The following is a 19,984-nucleotide window of genomic DNA, read 5'->3' as shown; positions in this document are numbered from 1 at the left end:
TTATATGTATGAGAAAACATATACATTTACGCGAAAAAGGATATTAAGTATTTCACATTGTTTCTTTATACTTATACAGGTGCATCGAATAAATGCAAATATAACACTCTTAAATGTACATGGTATGAAGTATGTACATATATACATACACGCGTTTGGCATTGGTCCATAATAGATATATCATGTTCCTTTTCTTACGCCGTACATTAAAATTTCGCATTGTATGCTTAAAAGTCGTGACATACACGAATAAACGTAAAAATGCTTTCAACAGAATGACATAATTTTTATCGACAGAATTGGTCAACAAGTAGTATCAAAATAGCAAGATCATTTTACTTGTGTTCCAAATTTTTGACAAACTTGTCAAATTTAAAGCAACGAAAAAAACAAAGAGGGATGTATTTTTAATTTTAGTTAGTCACTTGTTAATTTTTCATTTTATTTTTTGATTGGAGAGTAGACATTTATAAACAATGATTTAATTTAATTATTTCAGTTAATTTAGCTTAAGATATATTTAAGAAATATTACTATTAATATTCTATTATTATAAATATTAATATTCTATTATTTACATATTTTGTACGTTTATATAAATATATTGATGGAAATGCATGATTATTTATATTTATTATTATTTTAAATATGTAAAAAATTCAAAATCAGCCTGCTTTAGCTCTTATTTATTAGTTTATTTAATTTTATTTAAAACGTGGATGCATATCATTTTTTGATAAAATTATTGCATGTTTTGAAAATTATGTATTGAAAAATTTAATTTGGAATTTTAAAGAAAAGATTGTACATCCTCCGATATAACATATTCTATCTTTTATTGAAAGTTTTTCATCGACAACTGTTATAATCTTTTTTATTTTAGTTCCAATCATAGTACTTATAGGTCTACACATATTTTGGTAGCTACTTAAACTGAAATACTAATGTGAACTCAGTGAATTACACACGTTTATTTGTATGTATACGTAGAATGTGTACATCTGTTTTCATAATTCTCAGATATATATATAATAATATTTCTCTTATTTTATCTCTACTTTAAAAGATATTATAGTCCCAAATAGATAAACAATTCTACATATGTATTTACTATTCTTTACATTTTCTTGAAATCATCGAAAAATCTTTTTCATAAATTTTCTTAAATTTATCATTAAAGTTACATAAAGCGTATTTTGCAGGATCTATATAAATTCGTAAAATCTATTACTATTTTCTAATTTCGACGTCTTGTCGTAAAATTATTCGGTTACTTTTTCACACTGACGGAATCGAGAGAGATCGGTTCGTTTCGGACGGAATCGGCTCGCTTCGCTCGAACGAACATCGCGGTACCAACACGAGTCGAGAATTTGAAGCCAGGACTCTCGTTGCCTGCTGTGCCTTTTCTCTTTCATCGTATGTTTCTTTTTCCCTCTCTCTTTCTCCTTCCTTTCGTCATCGGTGCCTCTCTTTTTCTTGCCATTCCACCATTTCCCTTGTTCACCGTGCCCCTTCTTGCATTCGTTCGTTCGTTCGTTCGTTACGTTGCCTAGCCCTGGGAATGCGCGGTCTCTCTTTCTCTCTGTTTCTCCAACGTGCCTGTTTGCTCGCTCGCTCCTTCGGTTTCTCTCTCTCGTTCCATCTCTGTTTCACTTGCTCATGCGTCTTATTGACCCGGACCCGGTTCTCTTCTCCTCTCTCTCTCGATTTGCCGGGTTACCTCCGACTCACCCGCCTCTTGATTGGGGGTTGAGTGGGAAGAAAGGAAGCCCGACGTACAAATCCTATGATATACATTTTCATTTTGTCTTGTCTGTGCGCAATTTTAAAAAATCGGAATTCCAAAAGCTTGCGCAATTTCACGTTGCTCCTTACGCGTTAGAAATTTCTCGTGGAGGTTCAGGTTCGCCGTTTAACAACGTTGCACGGCGATCGTTCCCACGATACGTTTCCATATTAATAGATTTGATCTTTCTTCTGATAACAGCTAGAAATTACGGGGTATGCGTTGGCTATGGGGTACGAGTTTATAGAGTACATATATGCTAGGAATTGCATTCCATATGTGGCATGACAGTTTGTGTTCCCTTTGAATAAGTTCAGTATATATATAAAACGTTGTAACCATACTTTTTGAAATACTATTTTAAATAATGAAAGGAGGATAATTAACCCACTGAAAGATTTACTTATTATCCTAATCATTAAAAGTTAATTATGTTTCTATAGAAACATGATTTGTTAGTATAAAGCATGGTTCCAGAAATTGTTAGGAGTAATATTTATTGCATTTTATCTTACGAAGACGAACGAGAAAGTATACATATTTAAACTTTTCAATTTTCCACCGAATTTTGAGAAATATGTAAAATTTTTAAATTCGGTACATTTTATAAAACTTAACGAATTTGTAGCAGAAAATGTACAACTTAACATTGATTTATTAAACAACGAGGGTGCTTCGATATTAATAAACTATTACATTCATATACATATAATGTGCATATTTCATGCCTTTAAAGAGATGGATATACTAAAGGAAAGCATAATTTCATTAAATCTAAGAAAATTGTATAAGATGATCCGCGTTTTGTTTTCTTGGAAATTTTAAAAAGTTCTTCCGTATCGACTGACAAGTGACACGAAGTGAGAGTTCTTCGGTCGGTAAAGCCGACTTGACACGCAGGAAAAAGGGTGCGCGAAAAGCAGGAAGTACCAATGTGGAGCAAATTCCAGTGACCGTAGCAGTGTAACGAAACTAAGAAGGGTAAAAAAAGGCGCGAGAAGAAAGAGCGCACGGCGACAAGTCAGAGTTGGTGTGTCTTCCTCTCCCTTTCGCTCTCTTTCTCTGCCTAAAAGTTGACCTCGAGTTTCAAGGGTAGAGAAGGGTTTGCAGTCGTTTGCCCCTCTACCTTACCGGGGACTACGAGCCATGGCTCTCGAATTCTCTACGAACGGAAGAGAGAAAGCGACGTTGCCTCGATGTCAGTAGTGGTAGACTCCCGCCATCCCCACCACTGCTGAAATGTAGTTCGATTGGTCGGCGTACTCGGGTTTTCCTTTGTGAGCGGGCGGGTGAAAGCGTGGCTTGGCAACGCTGTACGAGTTCGCCGGCGTCCGCTGGAAGGAAGGCTAAGCTCGTGCAAGTGGAAAAAAGACAGAGGAACGCAGAGAAAGAGACAAACAGACAAGTAGTGAGTGAGACTTCGGGTCGGTGTGGAAGGGGATCGGGTTGGAGAAAGAGAAAGAGAGAATATACAAGCGTCCAGCCAGCCCGTCCTCGCCAGGTTCGCCCTCTGTGTGTGCGGCATCGCGTGTAGAGTCGGTGGCGAGAGAAGCAATCCGCGCGTAAGCTTCTCCATGTGAAAAAGCTATTACGCGTTCCACTACTACTGTGCAACAGCCAACGTCGGTGTGTATATACACGTAAAAGAAGCATTGCGTCTCTATGCGAGCGTGGTGTCGCATAGAGTGCGTAATTAGCACCGTGTGTACGAGCAAGTAGAGAGAAGAGGCCGTCACGTTTTCGAGGGAAGAAAAGGGCAATATAGATATATATATATATATGTAATATATATATACTATGTATTTTTCGTAAGGGGAACGATAGTGCACGCATAAATGAACGAAGATACATTTTTATTATTAAATATTATTATCGGTGACTTCGAAAAGAAACGTTGTGTCTCTCGAATGAAAGGCTCTATGAGTACTTAGGGGAGGGAAGAAAAGGGAAAGAGAGAAAGAGAAGGAGAGCGAAGAGAGAAGAGACGGCAAGAGAAAGAGGGAGAAAAAGAGAGACGGAGAGACGCGGCAGTGTATCTGTCGATGGTGGGGAGACAGAGGGAAAAAGAAAGAGCTAGAAGGGGAGAGAGAGCGCCCTCCCCTACCCACCCGCCCGCCCTCCTCCTCTACTCGCCATACCTACTCACGGAGCTAACGAACGGTTGAGCGTAGCGTCGAGTAGACCGCATCCCAAGTATAACGTTCGTATTCACGAGGACCTCCTCTATACATCGTCGTGGAAAAAGCAGCGTGTATGAAGCCGCTTGTGCTACCAGGAGTACTAGTAGTGATCGTGTAGTGCGCCGGCTGGACAAGAGAAACGTGGTGTGACAGTGAGAACACAGTAGCGCGTGCGGTGCGTGTCGCGCGATACACGACGGTCACGAACAGGATCCCGTACGAATGTGAGGGTGCGTGTGCGTACATGTGTGTGTGTATGTAGAGAGGTATACTTTGTCGGTGGTGTGAGAGCAAGCGAGCGAGTGCGTGCGCGCGCGCACAGCGTTCGCGTGCGTATGTGTGCATGTCCTGTATGAGGGAGACAGAGGAGCGTATGTGTGGTGTATGAGTGCGTGTCGTGTAATTTCTTCGTGCATCCTCTTCTTTTCCTTGGTTGGTGGTACCGTTTGTGGTAAACGAGGCCGAAGTGACAGACAGACCGTCCGCGTGTACGATATGTCGGAACACCACCGCGTTGCCGGTGGCTGGGGCACAGCGAGCCCAGGAAGCCGCGAGGATGCCTCCGGTGGTACCGCCTGGTGGCCTTCGGGTTTAAACGCCGTATCTGCCGAACAACAACAGCAACAACAGCAGCAACAGCAACAACAGCAGAATTTACATCAACACCTGATGAATCAACAGCAGCAGCAGCTAACGCAACAACAGCAAGCACAGCAACAGCATCATCAGGATATCGTTAGGAGTACCGCTGCCGCTACCCAGCAGCTTTTCTCCTACAAGATGGCCTCCAGCTTTCAGAATCCAGCCACCACGGGCACACAGTCGAATCCCGTCTCAACGTCTACGCCGGTTGGCTCCTGCATGAGGGGAGGCTATGATTATAGATTAGGAACGGGGCCCGGAACAGGCGGAGGTGTACCTGGTACACCTTCCGCACCACCGCCTGGCGTACAGTGGTGGTACCCAGGTGGAGTTATGGACGCCGGCCAGAACAACCTGCATCAGCAATTGCAGGGCCAACAACAGCAGCACCTCTCGCCCATTACCACACAAACGTCCACGCCCCCCGTTATGTCCCCGGTATGTTGCGACCACGATCGACCCCCTTTATGCTTCCTCTTTTTCTCGTTATTGCCTGCTTTTTAATTTCATACAAGTATATTCTATTGTTTTTTTCACCCTATACATCATTACATTTACATACATTTATATATATATTTTTCGCTTACTTCTATTTGCGCGGGATTCTTTTATGCACTTGGAAGAAAAGCGGCTGAGATATACGGTCTTTTAATATTTCTTGTCAATCAGTTTTGTATCGCTTTTTAACCGATAGGTTTAACATCTCTCTCATTCTAACTTATTAAATATGTTGCGGTTTCTTTCAAAAAGTTGCACTTCTGTTGCATCTCGTTCTTCAACTACCTTTTTTCTGTTCTTTTTTCGTAGATAAAGCGAAAAATCTAGTAGTGGTTTGTTAGTAACTATGCGAAACACTGAAAAGAAAAGTACTTTTTTCTAGTGTTTTACGCTTAGTGATATAGAATAATACTTGTAACAAATATCCGAGTTGTACAGTTTCTCTCTTTTGTTTTGAGAAGAACTGACGAAAAGAAGAAAATCGATTTCGACTAGCTGGGCAAGCATCACTATTTCATTCTGTCTGTGAACCGAAGAGAAAGAGTAAAGAGCATAATTACAGTAATTATGATAACACGTGACTGAACGTCAATTTCTCCTTAGCCGTGTAATATCTTCATAAAGACATGCTTTAATATGCGAGAATAATTCTAAGAATTTTGAACTCTTGTTATTCTGTTTGTCGCGGCTGTAAAAGTTTAAATGGTCGTCATTGTGACGGTTATACTTTAACACGAACGACGTTTTGAATCATTATACCCGTAGGTATGTCGTCGAGCTGTTTATCTCGACGTTATTAAGGAAAAGCACTTAGCAGGAAATAATCAGATGGATTTATACTTCATCTCAAATATCTAACAATTGGATTAGCAAGGGCAATACGCTTGAAAATCGTTATTTTATCTTGTTAATTCTTTATTTTTTATATTCTATTGAAATCACCGATAAATCGCTATTTTCATTAAGAAAAATTTCATTAGTTGATAAAACATGTCGACGATCGATGATAATTGACTCAAATTAATCATGAATTTTCGGCTCTATTTGCGTTGAAAAAATCTTAATAACTGATTCTATCGTGCTTGCTTTCGTACTACCGTCTGCGTTTCATCCTGACTCGCGTCTCTTGCCCCACCGACCGTTGTCCGCTATTGATTCCGGGTTTCGTGCGGCCTTCTTCGTACGTACGTTCGTACAGCGGCTCTTGCCGTGCCGGTTCCCTTCTTTTTTTTCGATTCCTCTGATCGAAGTGTTTTAGGCATTCACGATTGGAAATAGAAATTCCGATTGATCGACGTTCCTTTGATAAGAAATCATTTTGTTCTTAGTTTGCTTTTTTCATTTTAACACAACAAAATTCTATTTTATAGAATTTTCAAATGTTTCTTCTTTTTAGACCTTCTTCATTTATTCATGACTGTATTTTATTGGACTTTTGTCAGATATTTTAATTACTTGAAATATTTTGGCCATATTTGAATACTTTTTCGTAATACCTATTTAAAAATTCCTATTTTTTCAAAGATTTTCTGGACGATTTGAAGTTTAGTTTTTGATCGTCCTGGTTGAAGTATTAATCGTCAGTAGATAGAGAAAAATTCTAATTCACAGCGTCATTTCTTTGGTACAAAGAGGCGCCTCTTTTTAATTGGTTTCGTTGATTAAATATGAAATGAAGAATTTTATTTTTCAGAGATTCTGAGTGATTGAAAACTTTTTTAGTCGTTTTCTTTATTCGTATATTTATTATTAATAAGTAAAAGAAGCTCCGAGCAATCGTATGTCCGATATTGAAAAATATTCGCATTGGAATTGATTTCGTGAATCAAATATAAAATTCATATCTCCGTATTGTTGGTTCGTGTTTTATTCATTTATATTGGAAAAAAGAAATTTAGACTCTTTCCGATAAAAGTTAGGCAATTTTCCGCTTTATTTATAAAATAAAATGACGAAATTATAGTCATTTTTTCCTCATGAATTTCCTAAAGTTGGTGTTGGTTGTTCGAAGATTGAGCACAAAAGAGTAATTCTACTTTTCAATGATGTTAAAAGTATAAAATTCTGTTTCGTGAATACTGTTCTTCATCTTCTATTTTACTGGATTTTATGATTGCAGTTATTCAAGTATATTATTACATTTCCTGTACACAAGTTCGTGTTAAATTTACAGAAAAATATTCAAGAATATTCAGCTTTTCAGTTCTTCTAACGATAAATTAAACTCTATTTCAACCCTGTACAGTTTCAGAATACTTCAAAATTTCAGAAGGATTATGTTTCATATTTTAATATGATCTTTCATATTAAATTCTAACACGTACATAATACATATATAAAATACATAAATGCATAAATACATAATATGCGATGGATATAAATTATAAATCCCTAACGAAAAATAAAAGTAATACTAGCAATATTGAATCTGGGTATTCCAATATTTTCGAGAAATTACAAAATCCTTCGAATACTTTTAGTTATTTCTCCACGATATTGGATATACTGGTTCTATAATTGTCTGATTTTTGTCCTAATTTCAGCAAGTTTTAATTTATGTATATGTTCTAGTCTAATTAGAGTTGAGCCGCACGTGTTTAATAATACAATTTGATATCTGTACTGCGTATCTTTTAACGGCAAAATTAATTGCCGGTTTATGAATTATTTAACGTTTGGGAAGCAAAAAATACACGTTAATCAGACTGTTTCAAATCATAATATCATCTTTTGTGTATATTTTAACAGTAGAGTTACAAGCATAGACTGTACAATGATAAACGTGTGTCAGTATAAATATTTACACATTGTAAAGTTGTCCTATGACAAGATTTAGCGAGATGTCAACAAGTCACTGTTGAATCTCTTACATACGTGATGCACTAGGAATAGGTTTCTTACATTGTACTTAATGTAAATATACATGCTACAATATTTCTTAAGAGCACTTAGTTTGAATCATGAAATGATTATCTTGAAATAATTTTGAAAGGGATATGGTTAAAAATGCTTTTATTCAAAAATATGGTATGAGACACTGTACTATAATAAATATGAAACACATAAACTTATTAATTTGAAATTATTACTTCCACACTAATCTTTATTAATCTAGAATCGCGCGATATTAACAATATGAGTTATTAACACGTCACTGATGAAACACGTAAAATTATTACTTCCCTACAACTTTTTATTGCTCCGGAATAGCAATGTTAGAGAATGTCGGTTAAGAATGTCTGTCTTTAAAAATACCGTGTTTTTTTTCCCCGAGATTCCAATAAAGAGCATTCAATATCGCGGAGCATTGAAAACGTATTTGGAGCAATATTAAAAGCAGAGCTCGAATGAAAGTTAAGATTAAAGTCTCTGTATCTATCAGATGGAGAGAAAGTCAGAAAGTGGTCCGAAAATTTAAGATTACAGTGATAGAGGTAAATGGAGGAAATAAACTTACGTTCTTTCTCCTTGGATAAAATGTTGAATGTATCATTATTCAAGAAAACCTTCTTTGCAATTTTCTCTTTGCGAAAAGAAAAGATTGGAACTATTGATTCGATTATGCGTACATCTCATAAAATAATAAACGATATTCGTCCAGAAATATTGCGACTTCTACGTTGCAGATTTTACCAAAACAGTAAAAGTTATTTCAAAGAGAATTTAAAGAATGAACATAAAATTTATTTTGTTTATATTTTTTGTATATAAATATATGTATGAAGTATACAAACATATATTTTTAAAACTCCAAAAGATATCTCTATTGGATTTAGGATCTTGGAATTTCTTATAATTTCGTTCCGTTGAATTTTACTTTACAATAAACTTAGGAGTTGATCTTCTTAGTTGTTCTGACCGCTTTTCGATATCAGGGAATAAACGATGCTCCGATTTTATCAATAAAATAGTTCGAGCTATGAGATATTTCAAATGCCACCTATTTGTTCGGTGATATGTTTGGACATAAATTTGAAACAGTAATCAATTTTCGATGAAACTTTATGTAGTGATTCAAAATGGTTTATGTATCAAATCTTTACATAATATGTTTCTATTGTACCAATGTGATTACACGGAGGATTTACTGAAATATTATAACTGCAAACGATAGTTGCAAACATCGTAAAACAGTATGGTAAACGAGAAACCGGTATTAACAGTAATAAATGATTCCTTAATCTCCAACGAAGATACATTGAAGAACGTTTAAATATGGAAAAATATTTCCATTATTTTTAATGTTTGATTAATTCCTGAGATCGGTTAAGATCTTATATTCTTCGACAACGTGTTTTAGTTATAGCAATATAAAGTTTCGAATAGTGGATCGAGTGGTTTATATTATTCTTAACTCTGATGCGGTCTTCGGATTTTTATATTGTAATCCTTGTTCCAACCAATAAAAAGAAACAAGAATTTATATATGTCTGCAGCAATTCTTTCGTATTTTTTTCAAACTTGAGAATATTTTTAATAACAGAAAAACACAGATTGTTTCGAAATTGATCCAGTGTGACGTAGTAGCGTTAGGAGGAATTCAATCTTTATAACATATGGTATAATTTTTGGAGTTCAAAATGATGTACATATAATGAATTCTTATTTTTCAGATATTGCAGATGAAAGTATTGCTACATTTTTAACATTTTGATTGAATCTTGACATTCTTTAGTATGTTAATTGTCAAATTATCTTAAACATGATTACAGAATATTATTTCTTTCTTTTTTTGCAAAGGAAATGAAATGCAGCAATGAAGAATACATATTGCATGATTATTCATGAAATGCATATTAGTTCGTATATTTTATCATTACAGAAATCTTAGAACATTTGATTGCAATTTTAGAATTTAAAAAAGATTAGAAATAAATTAAATTTTAGTTTTCCTCAGAATCATATCCTTTTGGTGAAATTTGTTCTTCAAGTTGTCATATTATCTCTTAATCTTTCGTTTAAATAATTGAACACTTATTTAACTTGTTTCCGCCAAAACATATTAAATAACGTGCACAAAGGTACAATAAAAAGAAGTTATTTGTTAACTGGTTAGATAATTTAAGCGTATTTAAATAAATAAACAGCTTTGGAATTAATTTGTTTTGAGTTTAAAAGACACATCTCAGTAGTAAGGTTTTATAATTTAAAGTGGATTCTTATCATTGAGTAAATTATACTTTTTACGAATGTTTAAAGAAAATATTTTTGCTTGATCATTTGTGCTCGATATTTTACGAGATCTCCATTTATAAATATACAAAACATAACATTAAAAACTTTGTGTAGAAATTCTTGCAATTTATTATCTCTTAATTTATTAATTATACGGAATTTTATTTTTTGTCGATATAAATTTGCAAAAGAGTAAATAACTACATGAAATACATTATTTCTACATCAATATTTTATATCTACATTGACCTTAAAGTTTGCAAAAAAAGATAAGGCTTTTTTGAAAAAAAAAAAAAGTAATAACCAATAGTAGTGAGATACATGGCATAAATACAAAATTGTTTTTAAGATATCAAAAAAGATGTTAGTAATATACTGATATAAATATCGCTGTAAGTGATATATAAATTTTGTTCATAGATTTAAAATGCAGTACACATAAAAAGAATCTCCAAAATTTTCACTGATAAGTTTTAATACGATATAAATTTAAAATACGACATCAACGAAACTTAAAGTAATATATTAATAATATTAAATTAAATTAAATTAGAGTACATTCTTTCAGGAAATCTTCTCTTGAAAATCCAATGAATTGTGTTCAGTATTTCATTTTATTATCTAAATCGTCTTCATCTTTTTTCTTCGGCAGTTTCTGTCAATTAGATAAATAATTGAACTAAATTTTAATATTAAACAAATGAGGGATATCAATTTCTGTTTGATCGTATATGTAAATATTTGTTGGGTACACGTAGTAACATGCAATCTAGAAGTAATTTTAGTTGATGCTGAAAACACGATCTCGTTTAATGAAGTTTGTACATACATCAATGTTCATTACGAACACTAACGATGTTCGCAAAATTTTAACTTTCTCGTACTACGCCGTTCGTTTCGATAATATATTTCTAAAGTACTTATTTTTTTGTTATCACAATGTAAATTATAATTCTCTTTTCCGTATAATGCGCATCGCTAATGAAATTAGTATATCGTGATGTCATATAGCAAAGTTAAGTACTCTTCATTCATCTTTTTGTTTTATCATTTATCATTCACATTTTACTGGAAACTGTAAAAGACATACAATATAATATAAGCATGATTTTTATTAGAACAATTCTTTTTTTTTTACTGTTATTCATAGAGAATGCATACAGATTTGTTCTGCTATATTTTGTGGGTTTCATACTCAGAGAGAGGAAAATAATTTACTCGTCGATAGGTATATTACATTAAATACATTACAAGATATTCCATATAAGTATAATGATCAAATGAATTATGATATTCTCACATTAGATGCATTTTTGTTTCTATTTTCAACCACAATGAAACTGTAGTTTAAAATAGATACTGTAACCTTATAATAATAATATGCAGCATGATATTAACAGTAGTATAATATTATACTGTTTAATATCCGATAAATAGTACAGGATAATAATTGTTTAGTTGTCGACTAGCCTGTTGCCAATTCGTTGTTATCTATAACTGTACGATATTAATAAATTATTTAGAATAATTTATTTTAACTTATATTATCACTGGGAGAATTATATTTCATTAATAAACTTGGAACAAAATATTGACTTGCAAAACACTATTTAAATTATATACAAAAGGTTGGTGAATGTTATCTTTAACAAGAAGATAACAGTGCTAGGCATCACGCAATAAATTAATATTTGAAACTTATTTATATACTTATTAAAAGATTATATGTATATGTATATTATATATTAAATATTAGAAATGATATTCATAACAATTATGCTTATTAATACAATGTATTATACAATCATCATATATTATATTATGTCATGAAGGAATTTTGTTTCCTGTACACATAGTGTTTTAAACAGCTAGCTTCTAGAATTATAACATAGCTGCACGCAATACTATTATGCGCCTGGTATTATTTTCGTCTACGAAGCAATGCTTTGCACGCAGGGAGAAAATCTGATTAGAAATAAAAAAACTATTTTTCAGAATCCCTTTATTAGATTCCGAATTCGTATATTAGAGATAAAAAGGTCGTTATCAATATATTGCACGTTATAGTAGTAATGGGTTAAATTAACATGTAGCTACGTCTCGATATGGACTAATTATTCGATATCTTTTAACAATTATTCAGACAGATTCTGGCTTTGGATGAGAGTATCGAAGAAGTTTCAAAGCTAATTTGAGTAATATTCGCTAGAAAACACGTCTTTAGAGGCGGCTTCTGGTCTATTCAAACATTTGGCAATCCAATACAGTATTCATACCTGTATATTATGTTTAGAGTAGAGTTTATCACAATGTGAAACAAAGGAGAATTGTACGCATCACAAAATATGATGGCTCGAATCTTGTAACTTTGAGCCAATCTACATTACCAATTCGATACGATAATTAATCAATTTCTGCAAGAGAAAAAGAAGAATAGCAATTTTTTTAGTCCGTTCGTTTTGCGTTAAAAATAAAACGCTAGCGAATTCTTCCTTTTTTAAAATATTCGTTAAACGAGAGTTAAGAGGACACTGATAATTACCACCGTGTTTTTAATAATGATTCTTTTATTGCAGCACCAGATACAGCAGTTACCGCAGCAGAATAATCTCCAGCAAAATAACGCTCAGAGTTTACAACAACGAGACAATATGCCGAGAGGAAAGGATTCGAAGCCAAGAGGACGGATGACCGCATACGCGTTCTTCGTTCAAACATGTCGTCAAGAACATAAAAAGAAACACCCCGAGGAAAAGATTGTCTTTCGAGAATTCTCTAAAAAGTGTGCAATGAGGTGGAAGGTAAGAGACATTAAAATATTTCTAGAACTTCATCTGTTTGAGATATAATTAAAATTCTATCGTTTTACTTCCAAATTAATAATAATGAAATTATAAAAGCATGTTACACATTTTATAGGGAATAAAATATATGAGTCTTTCAGAAATACACGTTGACCAATTCTATAAATTGAAAAGTACAGAAAAGTGACGATGTTACAAACAGTTTTTCAAATTCATCTTAGAATTTACCATTATTTATGTTATTTTTCATCATAATAAACTTTATTAATTAATTAAGTCATTTGTTCTGTGAGGATTGAATATTAATTAATCGTGTATCATGAAATTAAGAAATTAATAAAAAATGAAGTTGTTTAGTTTCGTTTCTGAGAGGCTCATGTAAAAAGTTTATCGTTAATAACCAGAATTTACAGATTGTTTTTTGTTTTAAATAATATTCGTTTGATTTAAAGCTTGATAATTTAGAAAACTGAAGTAAATTTATGGTTAAGCAAGATAAAGGGTTTTACAGAAATAAGGGAAAAAAGATCAAAATTCAGACAACAAACTTACCAGAAAGATTTAATCAATGAAAATAGTATGTACATATAAGCAAAAATTATTGTCGTGCATTTATTTATATTTTTAGAATTATTTATCAAAATTTTTCACTGTAGAATAGCATGTGTGTTATAATTAATATGTGTTTAGTTCATTAATTATAATAATATTAACACAAGACTAATAATGCTAATAAATTATAATGTAATAATTATTACAGTTACATTAGTTACAATCTATTATTTTTGCATTATTCTGCATATTGTAAAATGTAATATAATTTCCGAACTTCACAGCATTTACGTCTTTGTGGAAGTTACATTTTCAGAAACTGATTTAATTACCAGATATATATCTAGCAGTATAATTCTACATATTTTATGTAATTCTATAATTAAATAATGTGGCTTATAAAATCGAGATTTTCACATTAATATAAAGAGCATGATATATATTTTGTGATATATAATAAAATAATACACATAGGAACAAAATATCAGAAGAATATATTTTATATAGACATATTTTGCCGACATAAATATACAATAAAGAAACACAAACGTATTTAAACAAGATTAATAAGAATGCATAAGATATAAAAGTATGATATTTGTTAGTGCGCATAATACTAAACTTCGAACGAAAAAAACTCTGATTGGATTTAGAATATATATTTCTAATGAAACTTCTTTGCACTGTTTTAAGATATAAGTAACTATAATTAGTTCGTTAAACATGTTTCAGGAAATAATAATAATTCCTAGCGTTGTTCGCTGGAGTAAAAGTGTAACTAATTTAAGTAGTAATTTACAGTTAACTGACCTCATCTGGAAGTTGCTATACGTTGATTTCTTTGAAGATAACTTGTCCGTATCTTTTTATACATAAGGCAAGCTCCCACAGAATCATTTTGAGTGCATGAAGTTTTACAACAAACTGATAATAGTACAAGCTTTAAAAAAGAAATTATTTATGAAGTTACTAAAAAATATCTTAACTAATAAAGGAAAATTCTTGTAGGAAAATATTTTATATAAATATTTTGTAAATAAGTATATGTATTTCTTTTATGAATGAAAAATGTTATAGGTAGTTAGACGTTGATTTCAATGAATAAAATTCCTGTTTGATCGATACACAGTAATGAAATATTTCGATGAAATTATTTTTTTATAATACGAAGTATTGAAATGTTTTAATGAAACCATTTTTTTATAATACACCATCAATATTATACTTACGCTTAAATCTTGATTATATTTGTCTGTGTAAACTTCTAGTCAGGAAAGTAATTTTAAAATGGACAGATCAGGAATATTTCGGATTAACGGTTAATCATATATCTGCTACTCTCTGGGATCTTGTCATGAGCTTGATTAGAAACGGGACCGGTTTACGACTCGTTGTTCCTTAGAGTTCGTCCCTTATATTGTATAGTATGCATCATATCATAGAACTAATGATATGCCAATCACATGGCTGTCCTTTAATTTTTAAATCGTTTAGTTGAATTTTCTCTTATTCATTAAAAACATTGTAAAATATATTATAAAATTCGTAGTTAGTCTAACAGGTAATAAGGTTGTTAGCCTTTTTGACAAATTTTGGATTAAAATTAATTTTCCCTTGAATTTTGTCTAACACAAGTATAGTTAAATACGAGTTAAATACAGGTCGGAATTATTACTATTAGAATTACTATAAAACACGTAAATGCGAATTGTATTTTCCATTAGGAAATAATTTTGTTTTGCCAATTATTTATATTTTGTATAATACTTATAAAACTACTGTGCAAAATGTGTATAATAAAAGTACGATTAGAAAGCTGCAAGTGAATAAAATGTATTAATTTGAAATTGATTTACATTTTAGAAAATATTTTCACGTAATGTCTGTCACGATTACTTACTGTTTGATAAATATCTATAAAATAACATGTAATATATTACTTATCGCAAACTTTTCGGTACGTTAAGAAGTTCAGATATATTTTTCGGTAGAAGAAGTTTTGCAAATGTGAAACAACGTCACTTTGAACAGGTGCTACTCCAACATCTGGTCATCCTACCCCTCGAAAAGGGAGAGACACTTTCTGCACGCTCCTCTTTTAGATTACAGACCAGATGGTCTTTACGATTAAAGACATTGACCTCCCATTATCTTACTAAAATGTTGGTCTCAGCAGCTGTAAAATTTTTAAATGTTCTTCCACGAACTATCTCGTTTTCAAGTATATTTTTGAGCGCAAAAGGCTGGTTACATATATATAATTATATTATATACATTTTTGCATCTTCAATTCTTCCATGGATATATAAACATTCGTAGCCTACTTATTATTAGGTATTCTCCAAATTAACAATATTTTAATTACTCGCCATATTAGCTTTTTTCCTCTTTAATAAAATATGTCGTTCATATTCTTTTGAGACGTAACAACATATCTAAGGTAGAAAAAAAATATATTCAAAAAATATTTTCAACCATATATAAAAATCACTTCTCCTTTGATTAATCCCAAGTTCATCTGCATGATCCCATTCTCGTACCTCATCATAAATGATTATACAAACAAAGACGATAAAAATATATTCAGGTTCTGTCAGTATTTGCAACGTGTAATAATATAATTATTATCTATTACTGTTCATTCTAATTTTTTAGTTATAAGGACTAAATATCTCTGATTTTCCTCAATAATACTAAAAAAATATTAATCAAAATATTAAGTAATTTATATACATTTATATACATAATATAAATCACTTGTTAATTTTTATTGATACTTTTCACAATTATTGCACTTTTATATATATGATTCAAATTATATTTACATTTTATACTATTGCGTACATATATAAATGTGTAAACCAGTAAATGTGTTATAGTTATAATTGTTTTATGTAAATTATAAATTTAGTATCACACAAGTATGTTTCTTATAATCATAATATGTACTACATGTTTGTAGACAATGTCAGATAAAGAAAAGAAGCGTTTTCACGAAATGGCTGAAAAAGATAAAAAGAGATACGATGCAGAGATGCAAAATTATACACCACCGAAAGGAGAAAGTAAAGGCAGGGGCAAAAAACGCAAACACATCAAAGACCATAATGCTCCTAAAAGATCGCTGTAAGTAAATATGATGAAATTACTTAATGTTCATAATGTAATAAAACGCAATTAATATATTCAGATAATTTTTAATTATCTCTAATTATTATTTGCATTTATATTTATAAAACCATAATTTGTGTATGTGTACGCGTGTAATAATGATATTACGTTTTATTCAATAGATCTGCCTTTTTCTGGTTCTGTAACGATGAACGTGGAAAGGTGAAAATGCTAAATCCTGAGTTTGGTGTAGGTGATATTGCTAAGGAACTTGGTAAAAAGTGGTCAGATGCAGATCCTGAAACCAAATCGAAATATGAGGCTATGGCGGAAAAGGATAAGGCTCGATATGAAAGAGTATGTATAACATAATTATATATGATTCAAACAAATTATTAGGTATTCTGTATTGTATTATTAAATATTAAATATATCTTATATTTAATCTACAGTATGTACGAATATATTGATAATGTTTGCAATGATTTATGTGAACTCGATATATATTATGTTTTGTTATTTAGGAAATGACTGCGTACAAAAAGAAAATGAAAGATGGTGCACCTGTAGTAGGAGTTCCAGCAAATACTGTAAAAAGTGACAGTGAAGAAGAGTATAAAGAAGATGATGAATAGCGGATGCACGACAAAATTTCATCTATCACCCCGTGTCCTTGATCCTGAAAGCATACCTCACCTACTGTACGTACCATTGATCTTAGCGTGAGCGTACTTACACCACTAGGAAAACAAATAACTAATCACCAGTCCCTGATTATTTACAATAATAATTAAATACCCGCGATTATAATAATTATTTTAAAATTGTATGTATGAGAGGTGCGAAAGAAGATCGTATGAATGACATTTGTATTTTAACATATTGATAGTAACATGTAAAATGGCGTAGGATAGCAGAATGGAAAGATATGGTGACCCTACTTTCTATCAGGTGGAAGGCGCAGGGGCTCAATCATTGTTGACATTATGTTCAGACTATGTTGAAAGCTGTTGCAGCTATAAAGTAAAACTGGATACGGCGGCTCCATAGTTGGGCGGTATCATTCGAAATAATTTGGTATTTATCAGTTCAGTTCATTCGCTGCCAGTGTAAGAAGACTTATTGTATATCCTTGTACAGAATATTTCTTTAAATCAAATCTGTCGCAGGTGGGGTATGGGGCTGCTTTGTATGAATGTAATTGATTTAAGTACGTGTCGTATAGTTGTAAGTATTAGGATAAGTATATATTTTAATGCAACTTCGATTCTACATCTGCGTCAACATGTGATAGTTTCCACAGACGATGTATTCTAAACCACGAGATTGAGCCTTATAGCTTATAAGTGATCAAAATCGAAACAAGATATTTAATTCGCAACTTCGTGAAATCAAATTTGGGCCGATAACCCAGCCATGGAGCAGTAGTATTGTAAAAAGTACAATACGAAAAACGTATAAAACACAATTAATTCTTATTTGTAAAAACAAGGCGATTCGATTTATTTTACATAACTGATAAAAATTTCGTTTTTATGTTATCTTAGTAATAATTATAATTTCAAATCTTTTATAATCGTATAAAGTAATGAATTTTTGTTCTTATTGAAATTAGCGACAGTCGTTGAAGACAAACTAAAGTAAAATTATTCTTTGAGTTTTAGCAAATTGAAGTAGTCCCTGCCCTTACCATCGTCATTCTCCCTCTCATATTCATTTCCTAATAAAACGAATACGTTAAAATCCTCTCAGAATCATGTGATTCCGTTCATTGTTTAAGAAAGTAAGATAAGGCGTGTCTTGTATTGCCTCGAGTCATCTGGTGTACAGCAGGCTGTATTATAATAAATTATTGTGGTTTCTTGTAATATTAACATTCCTAGATCCTAGTGTGTACAGAATTTAATCATTGAGATTAGAGTCAACTGTGTAAGAAGCATACCAAAAAAAGCAGGCTAAGTAATGCAAATATGAATTTCGTGGCCAAGATTGGTATGCAAAATGAATATACAAGAGGCTTCTTTACAGTCAGACTGACTTGCACCTTGATTTGGCTCAGCAGGTAACCACTACTTTTTGACGTAAAAGCTTTTCATCTCCCCTGCACATTATCATGTAATGTGTGATTATATAAGCAAAACCTGTTCTAGAGGGAGCTAGAGGATGAATACTGTAAAATATGAAATTGTAATATTTTAATACTGATTTGCAGATGTGCATAATTTTAACATAGCTGGTTAAAATGAATTGTACTGATACAAAGGTATCCATTTGATGGAGATAATTAATAAAAACAGATATTGAAAATTACGGCAGAATTTTCTGTGTTATTATAGGGGAATTATAACAGTTACAAAAGAATGTTTGTTTTGTATATCTCTTAGGATAAATAAACTTTTAAAAAAATATGTGAATATGTTTCTGGTACTGCTCCGAACCTGTTTCTAAGCATGTATATGTCCGAAATATTGGATTCTCAAAGCAGTACTAGATTTAGAGTACTAACATTTATATATATATATATATATATATATATATTTATATAAAAGTAAGTATAGTCTCTATTTGTTTATGATATAAAGTATTATTTTTCACGCTGCTTTCTTATAATATGGAACATGTGCATTTTACACGTTTATGCTGGTGCTATTTACATCAGAATTAGAAGTTAACTTAAAATCGGAAGTAATGTGTTAACTTATTTCATATTATACATATTACATATTTCAACGCAGAAGGATGTTACTGTACTTTTTTATATGTATCTCGTAGGTTCAAATAATTTTCTATTATTTTATATAAGTATTACTATAGATTATAAATGTACCATTGATATAGTATTCCTAATAATAGATGAATAATTGTTACCTATAATATAAATTTTTTCATTCATAATCTGTTAGAACAGTTCATTATTTCTTACCTATAATTTATGATTCAATGATGTGCATAAAACATTAATAAATGTAATAAATAATATTTATTTGATTTATAATCTTACTGTAATAAACTAGCGAACGAAATGTTTGCAAGATTTATCATTGCATTTAATTACAATACAATACAATACAATACAATACAATACAATTAATACAAAATATTCACTATATAAAAGTTTAGTCCTTGATAATTGTGATATAGTGCATTCTAAATGAATATTTTGCTATTATATTGCAATATATCAATTATTATTACATAAAAATTTTCCAGCTCATTCTACAATTAGGATTATA

The 19,984-nt window shown here is 31.7% G+C and overlaps 1 protein-coding gene across 1 annotated transcript; it reads left to right on the top strand.

Moving 5' to 3' along the window:
- The first annotated feature begins 2,470 nt into the window (after window positions 1–2,470).
- Window positions 2,471–19,061, top strand: LOC126916344 (high mobility group protein DSP1-like). Its single transcript, XM_050722057.1, has 5 exons — window positions 2,471–5,049; window positions 12,861–13,085; window positions 16,603–16,766; window positions 16,934–17,108; window positions 17,276–19,061. Exons 1-5 carry the CDS (start codon window positions 4,354–4,356, stop codon window positions 17,384–17,386), a joined length of 1,371 nt encoding a protein of 456 aa, XP_050578014.1. The 5' UTR covers window positions 2,471–4,353; the 3' UTR covers window positions 17,387–19,061.
- The last annotated feature ends 923 nt before the right edge of the window (window positions 19,062–19,984 follow it).

This window comes from Bombus affinis, chromosome 5 (assembly GCF_024516045.1).
Source record: "Bombus affinis isolate iyBomAffi1 chromosome 5, iyBomAffi1.2, whole genome shotgun sequence".
Lineage (NCBI taxonomy): Eukaryota > Metazoa > Arthropoda > Insecta > Hymenoptera > Apidae > Bombus > Bombus affinis.
The sequence above is the reverse complement of the archived record's forward strand: the minus strand, read 5'-3'. Positions and strand labels throughout refer to the sequence as shown.